Below are 19,840 nucleotides of genomic sequence, written 5' to 3' on the forward strand. Positions count from 1 at the left end.
TTAATGGGGGCTATATGATCTGAAGGGCTCAACAGAGATATGGGTACACCGAGATCAGACAACAAACGTATAAACAATGATATTGACTTGGGAAGAGCTTGAACCAGAAAAGCGGTGGTGTGGTGAGTAATGATCGGTGCATAGGGCCACGTACAAAAAAGACCATATCATATGCCAACATATATAGAAGATGTGTTTTTTGTGGCGTTTTTATTTGTGAAGAACATGCACCCGACCACGTGAAATGTCGTGTGTTACGAGTACGAGACAAGTGTGGGCCTTGAGGTTGCATCTACTAGTACTAAGTAGTGATAACCACCTTTACTTTTCTGCTTCTGATCATTTACGAACTTCTAAGAAACAAACGGTTCTACCTGATTGGTTTTGAGTATTACCAGCTGCTGAGCTGCCAAATGTCTGTGCATAAAAAATATTTTAGACAATAATTTTCTATAATTTATATAATTGTGAAAAATAAAAAAAAGTAATATAAGTAAGAAAAATTATATATTATATATATATACATATAAAAACATGATTATAAAACTTTCAAGTAAACTTGTTAACTCTTACGATTTTATCACTTATATCTTCTACAAGTTGACTCGTGAATAATTTTTTTTTTAGTAAACTCTATGCAAACTTTATAGAATCTTGAGTTTATCACCTAGTTAGCGAGTTAACAAGTTAAAAAAATTAGATTAAAATCCAGGTCATTTTGTGTTATTTTTTGTTGTGTTTAGGATTCAACATATTTTTGTTTGATGTGTTATTCCTAAATCGAAAAATCATCATCTCTAACAACATTAAATTTATGTTCTCCAATAACATCAAACCCTTTATGAGAATGTTTTATTGCTATTATTACCTCTGTAAGTTATTATCTAGTAATGATGTATTACTAGACTTGATTATTCAAGTGTTGTGAAATTTATAGTTTATTATTTATTTTATTATGTTGTTGAAATGTTTAATTGATATATTATTTATATATATTTTATTATAATTTTTATATGAAGTAAACTCTTACGAGTTTATGAGTTGAGTTTATGAAATTTTCACAAGTTTATCTAAATTTTTGAATTTGATAACCTGGTATAAAAAGACTAAAAAATTTATATAATTTATCAGTATATTTAATTAATATTGGTGAATCCAGTCAACTCAATTTTTCAATGAGTCAAGCTAGCTTGGTTAGGTTCATTTTAACTTACCCAAATATAGTTGATCTAGATACTGGGTCAATTAGTTTCTAACTCAATTAATCTAACCAAACTCAATGTACATGTTAATATGGTTTAATGTTAATTATAATTAGTTATATCCTACAAGGAATTACAATAAGAATATGGACAAATACATTTTAACTTGTCTCGTGTGATGATAAATTTTCAACACATTAGATGATGGGTTATGATTTGTTTCACAAACAACTATGAAATGACTGTACCACCACATATAAACAAGTATTTTGTTTGTGATCTAACTTTATGGGGATCTAACGTATAAGATGCATAATTAATTAGTTTTATCTTAGAAACATTTGAATAAAACAAGCTACTATTCATTGTATCCCAAAGATAATAAAGTATGTGCTTGATTTCATTTCAACGTCTCTCTGTGTGGGAAAATTATATCTTAATAATAAATTACAACAAATGATATATTAAGTTGGGCATAGTTAGCAAGATTCTCCCAATAACTTCATGATCAAGTATTTTTTTAGCTTTCACTCGAGTTTTAAAATGATTTTTTTCTCACAATTATTAACCTTACAACCATTGAAGTGCACAATAGATGTGTGTTTCTTTTTCATATAAAACACTTTGTTATATTGATTGACAAAAATTTAATTTATAATCCTGAGTAAAACTTTGTACTTCATTGTTTCGGAAGCTTTCCTTCACCTTACGAAGCTTTCATTCCTATTTCTTTTCTCACTACTGCATTCATGATTAAAACAAAGTACTAGTGTTACATTACACACAAATATACTTTGTTTCAGTTTCTTCTTAAATTGAAATATTAATTATGCTTGAAGAATCTTTTAGAATTCCAATTTCCTCAATTTGATTATCTTTATATCTCATGGAAGATTTTTAATAACAAGTTAATACATAATGTAATTAAAGTTTTCAATTGATTAATTTTTTTTTAAATGACATCCATAATAAACAATTACTATATATACAAAAGAAAACAAAAATCGTTAAAACACATACTTAAACAACAATAATCATAACTAGTATGGATGTATGATTTTCTAAATGTTAACACAAATCTATGTTGTAATTCAATTTTACATCATGTTCGGATTAAGAAATATGTAAGATTTAGTATGACTTCATAACACAAACATATAACTTATAATATAAACAATTAACCACGCATATGGATGACAAACTAGATAAAGAATTGAAAATATTTTATATTTTAAGATATTAAATATAATTGATTTTACATGTAGTATTTGTATAAATGTATTAATAAATTTTTTAAGAAAATGTAACATTAATCATATTATAGTATTTATTCCCACCAAAATATTAAGAAAAATGTTACAACTTTTGTTTAATAGTAAATTTTATTAAAAACATGCATTTGATAAACCTTACATTTTAAATAGAATTAATATAACTCTGTAATATTATGTAAAAAAAACTGTAATATTAAGGGATTTAAAAAAAAAAGCTAGGTACTAAATTCTGTTAGTTGTGAATCTTGTGATAAATCTCTAACTTTTTATTTTATTTTTATCAAAATAGGCAGCAATTAGCCAATTAGTACATTGTTTGGACTGGGCTAGCAACAAAGAACAGAACACCGAAGTTGGGCTATCGAATCCAACGTCGTTTGTCCGTTATTAGACTTAAAAACGACGTAGCGTTTTAGGGTTTAGCTCTTCAATTAAAGAAAAAACAGAAGAAGCTTCTGCTCCCTCCATTTCCATTTCCCAGAAACTTGCACTTGCTGCATTCATCTTACTGGGGAGAATATATTAGCGTTTGTTTCTCTTAGTCGTATTCAGTTCAAAGTGTTGCTGCGTTTGAAGATGACGGAGGAACACGAGAATGGCGCCAACGCAAGCGAGGAGGAACAGGTCATAGGCCCGGGCCCGGCCCCTCGTGCCCGGCCCAAGCGACCCCTTCAGTTCGAGCACGCCTACCTCGACGCCTTACCCTCTGCCAACATGTCACTTTCTGCGCCTCTTAGACTACATTTTCTGAATTAGGGTTTCTTCAATAGAGCAATTTCGAATTTATTTCGGCAGTTTTCTTATTATTGTTTTTTAATTCAGGTACGAGAAAAGTTATATGCACCGTGATGTGGTTACGCATGTCGCTGTTTCAGCTGCCGAATTTTTCATCACTGGAAGTGCCGATGGTATAACCATGTTCTGGTTGACGAATTATGATCTGTGACTAATTGCGAGTGATCCTATTAGTTGTTACCTTACCTCTACTTTAGTCCAATTATTTGTTTTTTTTTTATAAAATAAAATAATCCATGCAATGTAGCATTTGAAGCATCAATACAGTCGCAACGTTGTACATATGTCAGCATATGGATCTTATTTTAATTAGCTTAATCTTTGGAATAGTTATTTTTGCTGCAATGACATTGAGGCTTATCCCTTTGTCGGTGGGTGGCTTCTTGTTGTCAGGTCATTTGAAGTTTTGGAAGAAAAGGCCTATTGGTATTGAGTTTGCCAAGCACTTCAGATCTCATCTTGGTCCAATTGAAGGTCTAGCTGTAAGTTTGTTAACCTGACATAACATAACCCTTTTGCTATAAATCATATGTAATTTAATTGATTTTTGCTTCAATTCTCTGATGTTTTTTTATGGGACAATATAGCCTGATTTGCCGGGCATTGAAAGCATAACAATATATTTTCTATATCTTCTTGTTATGCTTGTTATCAACCTTGACTTATTTCAGCTGTGCAGGTTAGTATTGATGGTCTGCTTTGCTGTACAATATCAAATGACCGCTCTGTGAAAATATATGACGTAGTCAACTTTGACATGATGGTCATGATTCGCTTGCCATATGTTCCTGGTGCTGTTGAATGGGTTTACAAACAAGGGGATGTCAAAGCTAGGCTAGCCATTAGTGATAGGAACTCATCTTTTGTGCACATATATGATGCAAGGGCTGGTACAAATGATCCTATCATCTCCAAAGAGGTTCCAATTCTAATTTAACTTTCATATAAATGGCTCTTCAAAATGCATTAACATTCTTTTTTGGTGATATTTTCCACAATTTAAATGCATAATTGTATCATTCCTTGCTCCATTGTTCAGATACATATGGGTCCTATTAAAGTTATGAAGTACAATCCTGTATGTGATTCTGTACTTTCGGCAGATGCAAAGGGGATAATTGAATACTGGAGCCCTGCTACACTTCAATTCCCAGAGAATGTGTATGCGCTTATTTTTGTATTATTGTAGTTCTGCCTCGTTTCATTTAGTATAAATTACTCATGATGGTTCAAATTCTGATGGCTGACTGTGCATAAAGTTCCTTGTGTCTTAGATTACATATGCACACCATAAACATATTTACAAATTTGTAGATGCTTCACTCTATTATTGTTGTAAATGAATGGATTAAGATAATTTCAAACTGCAAATTCTGAAGCCTATAATATGATTAGGATGATAATAAACTATCAATAGTTTTAGATGGGGCTAAAAAACAATACTGCATATTTAATAAGATCGTTCTTATCAACGTGCTATTGACTGGACCCATGGATCTAGATGTTGATCTGGTCAATTTGAGGTGAACTAACTAGTTTAATTTTGAAAATTAGAATTTGATTCCAAATGTTCCGTTATAGGATGTTTCACTCTAATCCTGCCAGACAATATATTTGCTATTCTATCCAGAAGTGGCATGTTTTCCAAACTTCTGTCAATGCTGTCTTATAGCCTCCTTGCTGGCACCTGGCTACTGGTCTAAGGCTTTCGAGTTGGCCAACCAATAAGTTGCTTACAGACATAGCCTGTACAAAATGAATCAGTATTGTAATCAGCAATGCCAATATGCCATGAAGTGCCAAATATTTGAAACATTGTATGGTTGTCATACATTGTGAATTTGTGACTGTATTAGTAATTTTTTTCTTCTATATACTAGTTATGTATATAACAGTTCTGGAAATTCTTAATTGCATGAGTTTTGGATATTTGAATTTGTGCAGTTACGAATGCACTTTAATCTTTTCCTTGGGCACTTGTAGGGTCGATTTTAAATTGAAAAGTGACACTAACCTCTTTGAAATTGCAAAATGCAAGACTTCTGTTTCGGCTATTGAGGTACTTCAGTTGTACGAACATACTTCCAGACTTATAGTTGATAATTCAATATTACATTATTTAGATGGTTTATGAAAGCTACTAGATATCTGGTGTTTAACTTGATGGTAATTATTGACTGTATTGCATTTTTTTAGGTTAGTCCAGATGGTAAGCAATTTTCCATTACATCACCTGATCGGAGAATACGTGTGTTTTGGTTCAGTACAGGTAAACTAAGGCGAGTTTATGATGAATCCCTGGAGGTAATGGTTGTACCAGAATTTCACCCTTTTGTTGCTTTTTGGACATATGGTAAATAAATTGCTTTATTGATAGGTTGCTCAAGATCTCCAAAGAAGTGATGCTCCATTATACCGGTTGGAAGCCATTGATTTTGGTCGAAGAATGGCTGTCGAGAAGGAAATAGAGAAGACAGAAAGTGCACTACTTCCAAATGCAGTTTTTGACGAAAGTTCCAATTTTCTTATATATGCAACCTTGCTTGGGATTAAAGTGAGATTTTTTTCTTACTCAAGGGTTACAATCACTTCAGTTCTTTCTGTTATACAACCTCTCCATATTTATAATTTTTCATTGTTCAATAATGCAATGATTGCATCTAGATGGAACTCCATTCCCTTATGCATTTTACATCTTCTGTATGGTTATAGATTGTTAATCTGCACACCAATAAAGTTGCTCGAATACTTGGAAAGGTGGAGAATAATGATAGGTTCTTAAGAATAGCTTTATATCAAGGGGATCGAAATAGTAAAAAAGTAAGAAAGATCCCTTCAGCAGCTGCAAATGCTAATGAGAGCAAGGAGCCTTTGACAGATCCCACTCTCCTGTGTTGTGCCTTCAAAAAGCACAGGATATATTTATTCAGGTAAGTAAACTCTACTGACCATTTTACCCCTACTTTGAAATCCAAAGTTATGTAGTTTTGTTATTTGATAATATCACATTCATAAATATGGCGATTTTTGTCTGGTAGTGTTTTCCCTCAGTGCATTGAGTTGTTCATTTTGTTTAATATCATATCATAGTATTGTTATTAATCATATGGCATGCGAATATATATCCAACTTGTATCTAAGTTTTGGAGTTTGTCATGTATCAGTCGAAGAGAGCCAGAGGAGCCTGAAGATGCAACTAAAGGAAGAGATGTGTTCAATGAAAAGCCACCTGCTGATGAACTTTTGGCAGTATCGGATATTGGAAAGTCAGTTACAACATCACTTCCTGACAATGTGGTGAGCTATCTTTGTTTGCCTTAAAGTAGGTTAGGAATTTACACTTGCACTTCAAACTCCAAAGGCTTACCCATTTTATGCTATTCTTGGGGCTTAGGTCTTCTAACCTTAATGTTAATGGGAAGATCCATTCCTAAATTTTTCTATTACCCTTGGTATTGGGGGGATATTTGGTAGCTCTGTAGCAAAGAATCTTAGATAGGTTGGTCTTATATACTAGACTACTATAAGAGATCTTTTCTGACTCTATTATTGTATTTCATAAAAACCATATGATAGTGTTATTCCCTCCATATCGTGGAAGAACACATTTAATACAAAATAGTCCTCTTAGTGCTTATCTCTTTTCAGCAGAACGGAAAGATATCCTATACTAGGCCATAAGTAACTACGTCTTATGGTCTGGTCCAGGGTTAGACTTAGACCTTCCTCAACCCTCTCATGATGATCCTGGTTTACTAGAACAGGATGTAGGCCTTTAGCACTGTTGTGACTGGCAAATAAATTCATGGAGGTTTTCACTTTAATGTCTCAAAAAAACAAAAGTTGTCTAGAAATAACCTCTAAATTAGAAACATCTGTTTCTCACCTGTATATTCTTGTATTTAAGTAATTATTGTAAGAGGAAAAATATTTCCTCTCGTTCTTTACATGTGAGTTGGTTTTGTTATATAATTTTTTGTAAATCACATGGTTACCTGTATGTTCCCCTAAAATAGCTTTACAATACCAATTCTTCTTTTGCAGATTCTACACACCACTATGGGTGATATTCACATGAAATTATACCCAGAGGAATGTCCAAAAACTGTGGAGAATTTCACTACTCACTGCCGAAATGGCTACTATGACAATCTTATTTTTCATAGGGTCATCAAAGGCTTCATGATACAAACAGGAGATCCTTTAGGAGATGGCACTGGTGGGCAGTCTATTTGGGGGAGAGAATTTGAGGATGAATTTCATAAAAGGTAATGAAGTTTGTCTACAAACGTTCTGTTACTATATGCAAGAAATATCATGATTTCACACTCCAGGCTAATGATTAGTTGGGGGATATGCCGATGGCATGTGGAAACTTCCTGGTATGGTTTTGCCTCAGATGGAACTAAGAGCAAATGATTTTTTTTTTTCTGTTGCAGTTTGAGGCATGATAGGCCTTTCACAGTATCAATGGCAAATGCGGGCCAAAATACAAATGGTTCTCAGTTCTTTATAACCACAGTGGCTACTCCATGGTTGGACAACAAGCACACTGTATTTGGTAGAGTTGCCAAGGGAATGGATGTTGTACAGGTAAATTGGCATCTATTCTTGGTAACCATTTAGTACAAGCATGTGCTCATTCAGAATCACTCGCCAAACATTTTCCATGTCTGTGATGTGGGCTTTCATATGACCTGATCACATATCTTTTTGAAATCAATCCTTCTCGATTTCCTTTTATCCATGGAACATTTGATTAATGTTTCTCTTAAGTTTTCGTCTATGATGTATTGTGTTAAAATCTTTTTTTAGGTCTTATTGATTAAAGCCCGACTTTTTATCTGATAAACTAACCAATTGATAACTTTGATGTTGGCAGGCTATAGAAAAAGTGAAGACAGACAGGACAGATAAGCCATATCAAGATGTTAAAATTCTAAACGTAACTGTACCAAAGTCTTGAAGGTTCTTGGTTTGTATCGCTGATGGAGTCAGTCATATCTATGGATGATATGTGGCTGAAGAAGTTTTAACAGGATGATTTCATGTTTCTGCCCTTGGTTTCATAGGGTTCCTATGAACCTATGAACTGAGGCGATTATTCTTAACAGGATGGGCGTTGTTTTTCATGCATACATTTTTGTCACAGGTTCCATCTTCCTTTATCTGACTAATGGGTCAAGCTTCTGCTTTGCCAGTGTAATGTGCTTTGCATGCCAAGGGAATGCATTTAGGCAAAATCACTTCTTGACGTATAATTTTTCTGATACTATACCTGATGTACGATATACCTGCCTTTTTATTACCTTTTTAATCTGCCCTTAATAAAACATGGACATCAGTGTTTCATCGAGTCTCTGGGTGGGACACTAGCTTCCGCGACCTGTGAGCTACTAAGGATAGCCCTGCCGTTGGAAAAGGCTCTTAATACACGTGGTTCTTGCGTAAACTTGTTAATTGGGTAGTCGTATCTAAAAACCTATAATAAGTGTTGAGACTAGACTTTGCAGTTTAATAAAATATTTATTCGTTAAATTGCTAGCGTTACCAGATATGCTTCTTACATAAGAAATTGGAAGTTACCAGAAGGGGGGAAATGTGTTTTTGGTCCCTCTGGTTTTGACCAAACTTGGTTTTTGTTCCTATATTTTTAAATTGAATTTAGTTCTCCAACTTAAAAAGGAATATGTGAATTTAGTCCCTTTAGTTATTTTTTTTATCATATTGAGTAAAGAAATTAATGAGATATACAGTAATAGATATTGGAAAATTAAATATTAAACAGAATAAATATTTAGTCATTAATAAACAAGAAATATGTTAATCTTACATAACTATAAATTTAACATTTCCTTTATAAATAATGAGATAAATTTTAAGAAATTTGATGTGCTTTTTTTCTTTTTATCGTAACTTGATAATTAAACCAAGTCAACCCGATACTCTCGTAACCACACTACTAAATTTCAATTTTAATTGTCAACTTTTAATTTTGAATTTTTAAAAATTGGAAATAAATTTCAATTTAATGATTTTTTTTTCAAATTAACATTAAAATTTAAATACAAACAACACTATCTATCTTCGTTTAGACTTGTGTAATAATCATTGATAATGATTAACTAGTGACATTGATGATAGTAGAGACGAGAATCAATGATCATGGTGATGGTTTTTAAAGATGATGATGGTACCAATAATTGCAAAAGCAAAGGAGACAAAGAAAATGACAATGATCATTGGTTGACGAATGATGATAATTTTGATGATAACGATAGATCAATAGTAAAGATATTAACAACCATAATTAAGATGATGACAATAACGGTTATGGATGTGTCACAATTATAATGACATTAAGTCAATAAGTAGAAATGAATCTATGCACTTTAAACAATTCCTCATTCAATTCTTTTAAAGTCGTTGATTCTATTTCCTAATTCAATAATGTCTCTCCCCCTTATATTTTATTCCGAAGAGTAACTAGGATCAATCTAGTCATATTTCATGTTCTACTTAATTTACTATAGTTAATGAAAAGAATAATAGACTCTTAATTCATGAAAGGATTACCTATATTTCAAACGTTAAAGGAATAATTATTTGATCCAACACCTATGATGCAAGGAATAATAGACTTACATCACGATATCTTTTTCTTCCTCATTCTGAATTTGGTTTTCGCATCACGCAAAGGATAGTTCATGGAACCTACCATTGAGATTCTTCGGACCATGTTTCCTAGTATCCCGATGTTCATTGCTATACCATCATTTGCTCTGTTATACAATGGACGAGGTAGTAGTATATCCACCCATTACTATCAAAGCTATTGGACATCCATGGTATCAGACTTACGAGTATTCAGCCTATAAATGTTCCGATGAACAGTCTCTCACTTTTGACAGTTATACGATTTTCATGTCTTGAACTCAATAGTAACTAGCAAAAAGAACCAATTAACCAGGGGATAATTGATATTTCCTATTCTTTCATTGTTCCCAGATAATCTTCTAGGCAGAGCACACAAATTGTGTTTATCTAGAAAAACAAAGGCAGCAAGTAATAGAATATCTACTATGGTAGCCGCAAAATATATTTTAAGGGCCCTTTGTTAACAGAATACCTACTATGGTAACAGCGAAATATATTTAATGGGCCCTTTGTTAAAGCTCTTGAAAGAGATGATTTTCAGAAAGGTGATTTTGCGAAGATACAAATGATTTAGTTTTGGAGATTTTATGGAAAGTACATAACTTGAGCTCTTTTTAGAAGGTATTAAAAAAATACTCCACAAAATAGTAAGAAGTATGATTTTCTTTCAGATTCTGATTAATTTAAAACAATTTAATTTTGTTTTTTCAAAATGAAAGTAATTTCAATGATGAATAAAACCATACATATTCTAAATAACCATAAGGTCAAACGAATTAAATTCAAACATTACTAAATTATATCAGATAACATGACGTTGTCTCCAATGTGAATAAGCAAAACCCATAAACCTAAAACAATATGTAACTCAGGTAACAAAACCTTGTGATTGGGCTAAAATACTAAATAGAACTGCAAATGTAAGACAAAAACACTTCAGACCTTTTAGTCGAACAAACTGAAACCCATATCCTGCAGAACAAAGAAGATACATACAAGCATTAGCAGAGAATTACGAATTTACTAAACAATAACAAATTAACAATTGCTGCCAAAAGTTTGAAACTTACATCATCAGACTCCTCCTTCTCTTCTACTTTCTTTTCTTCCTTTGCTTCGGCAGCAGGTGCAGCAGCACCTCCAGCTGGTGCAGCAGCAACGGCAACCGCTGCACCGCCACCAGACACTGCAGACATCTTTTCACTTCCACTAGCAATTAGCTCATTGAAGTCTTTTCCCTTGACTTCAGTCAAGAGCAACTCAATCAACTCATTCTCAGCCTCAGCTCCAACTATAAATCACAAACAAGACACAAAAACAATCACTCCAAACAATTCAAAATCAAAGTTTTGCCCACTTCATCATGGACTCCATATACTAATCAACCAAAAAACAATGCTCCTAACTATAAAAATTACATTTCCTCCCAAATAAAAATCCTTGACTAAAGACTTAAAACAGCAAAGACAAATCAACAAGAAAATTACACATGGCTAAAGGCTTTAAAAAATCAGTCCTCAACCATGATTTAGGCTGCAACATCAAGGTATTTTTAACTGTCTGCGACAGCAACTGGAATCACATCGGCTGCACTTGTCCGCGATTTGTCGCAATATCAACAAACAAGACAACCACAACGCTTCCGAATTCAATCACCAATAACTTTGAGAAGAAAAATACTGTACTACATCTCATTCTCAAGGCATGATTTCAGTTTTCTACTAACCAACTCTACAAATCCCAAACTATATTAACATTAAAATAAGGCAGTTCCCCCCCCCCCCCCCCCACATTCTTGCATTGAACACATAAAGAAATGCTATTGCGAACCCAGTTCAGCATTCAACCAATAACCCATAAATAAAAAACGCTCAATAATAATAATCATAATCATAATATATTAAAAAAGGGAGAAAAAGATAGAGTAGTTAGGATAAAGGAAGGACCTGCGCCGAGGATGTGTTTGATGTCATCGGCAGAAGGGGAAGGATTCCCTCCCAACACTGCGAGCAAGTATGCAGCTACGACCTTCATATCTGAATTCAAAATCAGCGAACAACAACAATTGTTAGTTAAAACAGATCAACAACACGAGCAAATGGAATTGGTGTTGTGAGAGAAAGAATACTCACTCGCTGGATTGCGATTGCGATTTCGCTTCTGGTTTTGGTGTTAGGGTTTGTGCAGAGCGAGACGAGAGGCGCAGGAGTGGAGAGACATAATATATAACTAGGGTTTTCAGCTCTTGGGGTTTCATCCATTTTTTATTTTCCAGTAATGCCCCTCCTAACATTTAGATAAACTTCTAACTTCTTTTTTTTTTCTTTTTCAGTTTCTTTCAATTTTTTTCCTAATATTTGGCATATACAATTTGTTTGCACAGATTATCTTTTTGTTTTTTTTATACCGTTCAATTACTCAAATGATCTAAAAATATTAAATAAGAAATTTTACAAAATAAAAATATAACTTTTTTATTTATGTCACGAAAGCTTCCCTTTAAAAAAATTATAAACTAAAATTAATTTAGTTAAAACTATTTTCTAAAAAATTAATGAGAAAATTTTTACAAACTAAATATTATATATATATAGGTTTATTTTAGTTTATGGACAAGTTTATTTCTTTTTTTTTTTCTCTTATAAGTGTTTTTTGAAAGTTTATCCAAACAAACTCTAAAAATAACACATTAGTTAATGAAAATGATGAGGTTTCATTTTTTTGTATCAATTTGATAAAGAAGTTTCATTTGGAATAAAAATACAAACAAATACCTGAATTAAATGACTTGTTTTCTTTTTAATTAAATTAAAATATTTCGAAATTCAATCTTATATTTAAAACGCATTCATTTATCATGCACTACAGAAATTCGGAAATTTAGCCTAAGAAAGTATTTTTATTTTTAATTATTAAATATCAGATTATTTTGACATTATTTCCTAATTTCAAATAGTTGTATATGAAATTGTGAAAATAGATTTTTATTATTTTTACTTTTTGATATAAATCTTTTGAAGATAGAAAATAAAATGAAAATAATGTGATATTTTTGTTGTTTAAAGTGTAAATAAGAATTAAAAATTGAATTGAAAATATTTTCCAAAAATAAAACCCATTACGTTTTGAATTCTCTAAAGATACAATTAACTCATAAAAAAAAGACAATTAATTAAGCTTAATTTATTATTTAATAATTTTGTACTTTACAATATATCTTTAATTACGAATGATCTAGATTATGTTGGGAAAACATATTCTTCTTAGTAGCTCTTCTAGTGTTTTTTAAAGTTAGAATGATAGTTTCTAGCTTCTAATGTTTTATATTTTGGTTGATTATTTTTTACAAAATTAGTTGAAAATTAAAAAATTAATTTATTAAATTAAAAATGTTTGATAAAATTAAATGTTGAAGTGATTGAAAAAGTATAAATGACATAAAGTAATAAAATCATGATTTTATTTAAACATGATAATTAGGAAAATTGATAAATATATTTAAAATAAAAATGAAAAAAATATATTAAAAATCAGAAGCTAAAAGATAGTGTTTTAAAAAACTACTTTATTAAAAAAACTTGTTAATCGAATAATTAAACAAATTTTCCAGCTTGTAACAAAATTAGCTAAGATATCTTACCGAACATAGTCAAATATTTCCTTTTTATCCTTATTATATTTATTAAATTTTCTAGTTACTTATTTTAAATAAATAATAATTTTATTATTTTTATGCTTTATAACTACTTCAACAATTAGTTTTGTCAAATATTTATAATTTATAAACTATTTTTTCAGCTTTTTACTACTCACTTTTCAACTTCTAGCTCATTTTTTAACTAATTTTGTCAAACATAACCTTAAAAGTTAATAAAGTTACAATTTATTTATTATTTTTATTTGAGTTCACATTAAATTCTAATAAATATCACCATGTTATTGGGTTTTACATCTCACATTTTAAATCATGAAAATGTTAAAATTAAACTATTCATTGTTTTGGGTTTGGGCAACAATATAAATTGTAGAAGGCCATCTCCGTTGGGCTGGTGGACTATGGAGTTGTCGCGTTGGGCTGTCTCTTTTCGGCTTCTTTTAATTATTTTAATAAAACAAAATCCAAAAATTAAATAAATAAAAAATTCATCCAGATTGAAAAAAATGAATCTATCGAAGCAATTCTACCAGACAAAGGCGGATTGAAGGGGTTGACTCAATTTTTATTAAAGTTTTTTTAGGGGGAGGAGGTTAAAGGTTTTTCTTCAACCTAAAAGAGTTTTCAGTTTCAGGAATAATATAAGCAAACTGCACTACAAATTTACAATTATTGGACAATGGTAATTCTTAAAGAATTTTTTTAGTTGTTGGAGAGTAAAATGTTATCTAATTTATCAGAATTTATCTAACTCGGTTGATTTATGACTGAGTATTGGATAAAAAAACTCTTATACATGTAGAAATGTCATTCAAATATAAGGTAAAAAAGTAATAGAAATTCTGTAATTTTAAAATATTGGGAGGACAAGTAGGACATGGTGCAACCCTCGTGCCGGATCAATCTTCACATCAAGAGTCAATTTTTGGTAGCTAATTCCCCGATGGACTCAACCCTTTTTTCTGCTCTCTAGGCCCTGCTTTAAGAACTGCAACCTATTTCTGCATAAAAATTTACATTTAACAAAATACAACCGCACAAAGTAAATAAAAGCGGGGAAGAATAATTACATACATAGTACCAGCAATCAACCACATGAAAATAAAACAATTAATATTTAGTCGTTGTAAACGAAGGGCATTAACATATGCTAACACCACTGTGCAACAGGTAAACCGTAAAGCCATCTATCTAACCATACTATTGTGATATTGTCTATAGTTCAATAAGGATAGGTACGTGAAGGCAGGTCCAAACCATTTAACAATCCAATAATCAGGCTTGATAGCAATAATTAGTTGAAAGATATTTAGAAACTGAAATTCCAAGATCTATGGATCACTCACCTGGATAGCCAATAAAAGTATTGCAAAAACACAATTATGGATGATAAACCTTACTTGGAATCAGTAAGGCGGCCATGTAAGCTCCATCTTTGACGGAAACCTTCAATGCCCTCAACTCCACTAGCAAGAATTAGACGCCTATACATTTGAAATGAAGGTACATAAGATGTCCAGAGATTGAAAATTCTAACATCACATTCACACACCCAAGTGTTACATGATACTGAAGACATACAAATATTGTCAAAGTGTGTGAGGGCCAAAGTGACAGAAAAACGATGTCAGCCAATAGAAATAGTGAAGACTATAAAGAAGTTTAGGAGCACTTACGTATGTAGTTTCAAGTTATTAATGCTTAAAGAAATTTATTTTATACAAGCTCATTACATACCTCAATAAATAAAGTAACGTCCTTAGATATTGGTGACCACCTTGAAAAATAAAAAATAAAAAAAAAACTTTTAGTCCTAAATTTTGATTTTTTTAAAGTATTCATTTGAAGCCCAAATGATAAAATAATAAGAACAAATATTCTTCTCTAGCATCACTCGTGTTTTGGGGACAAGTCCAATAATACTTTAGGAAGAGCAAGATGCTGCTGCAGCTTCCTCAAAATAAAAGCAATGAAATGTTTAGTCATAAAAGACGATCATGTTGATGGGAGAAATTAGGCCAACACAATAACAAACTCTAACAGTGTAATAAGCAGCGGAAATAAATTTCCCTAAACTTGCAAGATCCTGCGAGGAGTACCAATGAAATATAGAGCGCAAAAAAGAAATTAAGGAAAAAATGCAAGGCTAAAAATCAGGGGTCGTCCAGACCAAAGAAATAACTCCACTATAATCAATGAAGATATAAGAGAACCTCCAACAAGTGCACTAAAACCCCAAAATATATAATAGATAATGCGAAACACTTATCTCTCTCTACATATATCTTTTTCCCGATCCAACCGGACAATTTGAAGTATCATGCGCGTAGAACCAGCTGTCCAAAAATCAGCCTGATCCAACGGTAAACGAATCCGCAGTTGCAATCTGAAAAACGCTCTCTGATGGGTATGCGAAAATCACAATGATTTTCCCTCTTCTTTTTCCTCTCTCAATGATTTGTAACTGTTTTTTCCTCTCAAATAAGTCTCTCTCACTATATCTCACTCTCTAATATGACCCCTCCCCACTTAAATAAGTGAGACATACAGGCCTTCTCATTTTGGGCCTTTACTTCACATAGAAAGGGAGCCCAAAAAACTCAACACATGTTTACAGAAGGAACTCTCCAGAATTTTTGTGTTTTGATATCTTAGGAAAAAACATTCTTCAAGGATCTATTATACGCTAGCTTTATGCTCCTTCAGGATATGTAAAGCAAAGAAACATTCTAGACTAATTAATAAACATGGATCACATTATGACTATTTGAATATACCTCTCCAATGATGTAACTTCTGCTTCAAGCTGAGATGCCCTCCCCTTGGCTTCATCTAGAGGCATTGATGAACCTAATTTGAATTCACTATCTTGAAGCCGCTTCCGTATCTCCTTATCCTGTAATTTTTTTTTCAAAAAAAAAAAAAAAAAAAAAAAATCAAAGGTGACGGTAGATGTAACAAACTGAATTGTCCTAAATCTTAATTTGCAACAATAACAATCAGAAAATATTTTACATATTAAAAATCATTCAAAGAAGTTATGAGTTGTAGTAGTAAAATGGAAGAGATGGAGGAAGGAGAAGAAAGAATAAAAGAATATCTGTAACAGATGTGCGATAGCAATGGTCTCACCCTTCTTTCAGCACATTGTTTATATAAGGCAATTTCATCTTGACAAAATGGTTCGATGTCATTGATTTGCAGGCCTACAAGATTTAAATAAAGCTTATAAGATCTTCAGATACGACCATGTTGCAACACACATCTAATATTAAAACCTTTAAAACAAACAACAAATATCTGTCCACAGTTCACTCATGGCATTATCAGTAGATTGAACCTTGTTGAAGTTAATCCTTTAACTTCTCCTGTCTGGTAATACCGAAAAAAGTGTTGATTATGAAGACCATCATGGCTATTTACTTTGTTTACATGTAAAGTCATACAAAATCCCATGAGCTGATGTTCCCACTTAATTCTAATTACGAAAACAACAAAGCAAAACAACTGCTTAATTCATATCATTGCATCTACTCACAGCTATCAAATTAAAATAAAAACACAAATCTCAGAGCTTATTTTTTCTAAGGTTCAATCTTATGATAAATGTTCAATAATTAAAAAAATAATAGTCACATGATAAGGCTAAAAAAACAAGTATCTAATTTTTATTATCTTTTCTATGCATTTAATTTCCTTTTTTTTATAGAAATTAATTATTAAGGTTTTGAATGTTCTTCCTTCTCTATGTTATGTGTACCTCTAATGAGTCTCACATTTTAAGCCAGCAAAGGAATTAACAAAAAGAACATCTACATCTGGTTAATAAAAATGGGACTTACAGAGAAAGAGATTCCTGAGAATTCCATCACACAAATCAACACCTTGGAGTACATGGGAGGCTATTTCTGGTGGTACTACAGGTGATGGAGGACCCGTCATTAAATCATCACCAACCAAAATTGTTTCATCCATCGTTGGCTGCGCATCAACTGAAACCCACACACAAGTTTTTCAACATTTTTCATCTTCCAAACATTTGAACCTTTTCATTATGGTTTTAAGGCAAGTGACCCAAACCAAAACAATTTAACATGACAATAAAGTAAATAGTATGACCGTGGCTGAGATGACATACCATCCATGATTGCTTTCCTGGTAATCCTTCGGCAAAAAAATATAACAATTCTGGTTTCTTCTGTTCCTTTTCTTACTGTAGCAGCTTACAAGTCACACCTCACGGGATACAATTGCTGAAACAAAATTAAGTTCAAATTACAATATTAGAATTATAATTGATCATTGATACGGTTAGCTAGTGGTACCACATGACTAAAAAACGTCTCATTTTGTAGATCAGAATGTTGCAGGTACCAAATGATCAAATAAGTGTTTCAAACATTTTTACAAACACCGTCGGGGCATGTATAATTTCGTTGGTCTATTGCCCCAGTTGAAGTAATTTTTCACAGACAAAATCCGAGCCATAATCCTTGCTTCTATTTTTTAGTTGTATAAATCAGAAGCCAAGACAAATCCAACACAACAATTAAAACAAATATACCAACTTAGAGTGAAATTAAAAACCTTAAATTGCCTAACTCTCGATAAGAGTAAGGAAAGTGAAATGCGAGTACGTACCCGGAATCAGGGGACGACGCAGAAGCAAAACTTGCTCTGTTCTTAGTTGGTTTTATGATTTTTCGCTTCCCAAATCGAGATGAGGTGAAGATTAGGGGGCTTATGACTTATGGGTTTTATTTACGTGCACGTTGCTGGGGGTTTGTTAAGGATTTTAGAACTTTTGGCATTCTCATATGCCATTTGATGCTTTTTTTAATCTCAGCTGGTTTTTCCTTCTTCCGTGTTAATCCTAAATCCTGTGTTTGGATGGATACAGAATCATTCATTATTTTAAATGAGATATTGAATATTTGTTATTTTAAATTTAATATTTGAATAATAATCTAAAGGGGAATTGTATATCTGAAATTTTAATTAACAAAAATAAGTAATATGAAATTCTCTTAAAAATCAAAGAATTTTAATTTCCTCATAGCTTACTCACTCTTCCAAATCGATCCCATTGCGCTTCTCATTGCGAACATCATCGATATCTCTTACCCCAACGTGGAGCACCACATTCTCCCCTCGACGCTCTTCCTCAAAGTCCCCATCTCCTGCTTCTGCGTCGACGACATTCGCAAATCTGTCGCTACTCATTACAAGACCCGCCCCTCCGACGCCCTCCTCCATCGCTGACGCCGTCTACGTCGGCCTCGTCTCCTCCAACCAACTCTGCGAGGCTAACTCCATTTTCAACCCTGATGTGAGTCAAAACCTCGTCGTTCCTCTCCCTTGCACTTGCTTCAACGGCTCCAATAACTCTTTCCCCGCGATTTACCTCTCTTATGTTGTTCGCCCCGTTGATACTCTCGCTGTCGTTGCTGCTAGGTACTTCACCACTCTCACTTATTTGATGAATGTTAATGCCATGGGAAGCACTGCTATCAACGACGATGATATCCTCGTTGTTCCAATACCCGGTAGTTAAATTAAATAATGTTACTTTTTTTTGTTACTTACAATTTATAATTTCCTATTTAATTTGAATTTCATTGAAATTGAATTACTTTGTCCAAACAAAAAAAAATTAAAATACAAGAAATTAAATTGTCTCATTCAAACAAAATATTTACAAAATGAAAGAAATTTAAATCAAGGCAATCAAAATGCTGTGTATTTGAATTTCATAAAAAAATTTAAATCTTCCATCCAAACACATGGTGAGAAGAAGAAATGATTAAAAGAGAAGTAAAATCAAGCGAAACTAACACTTTTCCTCTACCAAACCGAATGTTACCTAAACATATTTTCTTTCTTCCATTAATTTTCTTTGGTTTATTTTTTTGAAATTCATTTGTCTTGAAGTTCAATCTTACGTTAATTAATTTATTTATTGTTGAACATAAAAAAAAATTAAACCTTAGTTTAAGAAAATATTTTCTCTTTATAATTATAGAAAATGTCGTTATTTTTTAGTTTCAAAGATTAATATGAAAAATCATAAAAGCAACATAGTTTAATTTTTATGTCTTTCAACGTAAAAGTATTGCTGACTTACATAGAAATCATTATTCGTATCTTTTTAATTAATGTTTTTATACGATACCCACGATTCTTCATAATATAATATTATAAAAAATTGTCATCTATAATTAATATAATATTATAAAAAATTGTCATATAGTGATTGG

The 19,840-nt window shown here is 32.1% G+C and overlaps 3 protein-coding genes and 1 pseudogene across 6 annotated transcripts; 2 read left to right on the forward strand and 2 right to left on the reverse strand.

The window, feature by feature from the left end:
• The first annotated feature begins 2,894 nt into the window (after nt 1-2,894).
• LOC114380104 (peptidyl-prolyl cis-trans isomerase CYP71-like) lies at nt 2,895-8,630 on the forward strand. Its single transcript, XM_028339039.1, has 13 exons — nt 2,895-3,192; nt 3,299-3,384; nt 3,665-3,753; nt 3,951-4,190; nt 4,311-4,432; nt 5,255-5,330; nt 5,468-5,575; nt 5,649-5,825; nt 5,984-6,201; nt 6,436-6,568; nt 7,316-7,539; nt 7,711-7,864; nt 8,154-8,630. Exons 1-13 carry the CDS (start codon nt 3,053-3,055, stop codon nt 8,235-8,237), a joined length of 1,851 nt encoding a protein of 616 aa, XP_028194840.1. The 5' UTR covers nt 2,895-3,052; the 3' UTR covers nt 8,238-8,630.
• A 2,047-nt stretch (nt 8,631-10,677) lies between these two features.
• Nucleotides 10,678-12,201, reverse strand: LOC114378343 (60S acidic ribosomal protein P2A-like). Its single transcript, XM_028336920.1, has 4 exons — nt 12,061-12,201; nt 11,875-11,964; nt 10,999-11,219; nt 10,678-10,900 (listed from the first exon to the last, which is right to left on the reverse strand). Exons 2-4 carry the CDS (start codon nt 11,960-11,962, stop codon nt 10,874-10,876), a joined length of 336 nt encoding a protein of 111 aa, XP_028192721.1. The 5' UTR covers nt 11,963-11,964; nt 12,061-12,201; the 3' UTR covers nt 10,678-10,873.
• Nucleotides 12,202-14,266: 2,065 nt separating this feature from the next.
• Nucleotides 14,267-18,468, reverse strand: LOC114378523. Of its 4 annotated transcripts, XR_003659346.1 has the most exons (8): nt 18,225-18,468; nt 17,722-17,836; nt 17,426-17,575; nt 16,716-16,789; nt 16,361-16,479; nt 15,321-15,360; nt 14,984-15,067; nt 14,267-14,584 (listed from the first exon to the last, which is right to left on the reverse strand). XR_003659346.1 is itself a non-coding variant. In XM_028337126.1 (7 exons), the coding sequence occupies exons 2-7, from the start codon at nt 17,726-17,728 to the stop codon at nt 14,533-14,535; spliced, it is 486 nt and encodes a 161-aa protein (XP_028192927.1). In that variant the 5' UTR covers nt 17,729-17,836; nt 18,225-18,468; the 3' UTR covers nt 14,267-14,532. The 4 variants fall into 4 exon arrangements, 2 of the variants coding, with proteins under 2 accessions (XP_028192927.1, XP_028192928.1); XR_003659345.1 differs by lacking the exon at nt 15,321-15,360 and having other exon boundaries at nt 14,930-15,067; XM_028337126.1 differs by lacking the exon at nt 15,321-15,360.
• On the forward strand, nt 18,334-19,137 carry LOC114379002 (annotated as a pseudogene).
• The last annotated feature ends 703 nt before the right edge of the window (nt 19,138-19,840 follow it).

This window comes from Glycine soja, chromosome 12, assembly GCF_004193775.1.
Source record: "Glycine soja cultivar W05 chromosome 12, ASM419377v2, whole genome shotgun sequence".
Lineage (NCBI taxonomy): Eukaryota > Viridiplantae > Streptophyta > Magnoliopsida > Fabales > Fabaceae > Glycine > Glycine soja.

Coding starts and splice junctions, on each gene's coding strand:
- LOC114378343 (XM_028336920.1), bottom strand. CDS start 11,962: ATGAAGGTCGTAGCTGCATACTTGCTCGCAGTGTTGGGAGGGAATCCT. Junction 11,220..11,874: donor CAAACACATCCTCGGCGCAG/GTCCTTCCTTTA, acceptor TGTGATTTATAG/TTGGAGCTGAGGCTGAGAAT. Junction 10,901..10,998: donor AGAAGGAGGAGTCTGATGAT/GTAAGTTTCAAA, acceptor TTTGTTCTGCAG/GATATGGGTTTCAGTTTGTT.
- LOC114380104 (XM_028339039.1), top strand. CDS start 3,053: ATGACGGAGGAACACGAGAATGGCGCCAACGCAAGCGAGGAGGAACAG. Junction 6,202..6,435: donor CACAGGATATATTTATTCAG/GTAAGTAAACTC, acceptor GTCATGTATCAG/TCGAAGAGAGCCAGAGGAGC. Junction 6,569..7,315: donor CATCACTTCCTGACAATGTG/GTGAGCTATCTT, acceptor CTTCTTTTGCAG/ATTCTACACACCACTATGGG.
- LOC114378523 (XM_028337126.1), bottom strand. Junction 16,480..16,715: donor AACAATGTGCTGAAAGAAGG/GTGAGACCATTG, acceptor AAAAAATTACAG/GATAAGGAGATACGGAAGCG. Junction 14,585..14,983: donor GGCCGCCTTACTGATTCCAA/GTAAGGTTTATC, acceptor ATTTTTATGCAG/AAATAGGTTGCAGTTCTTAA.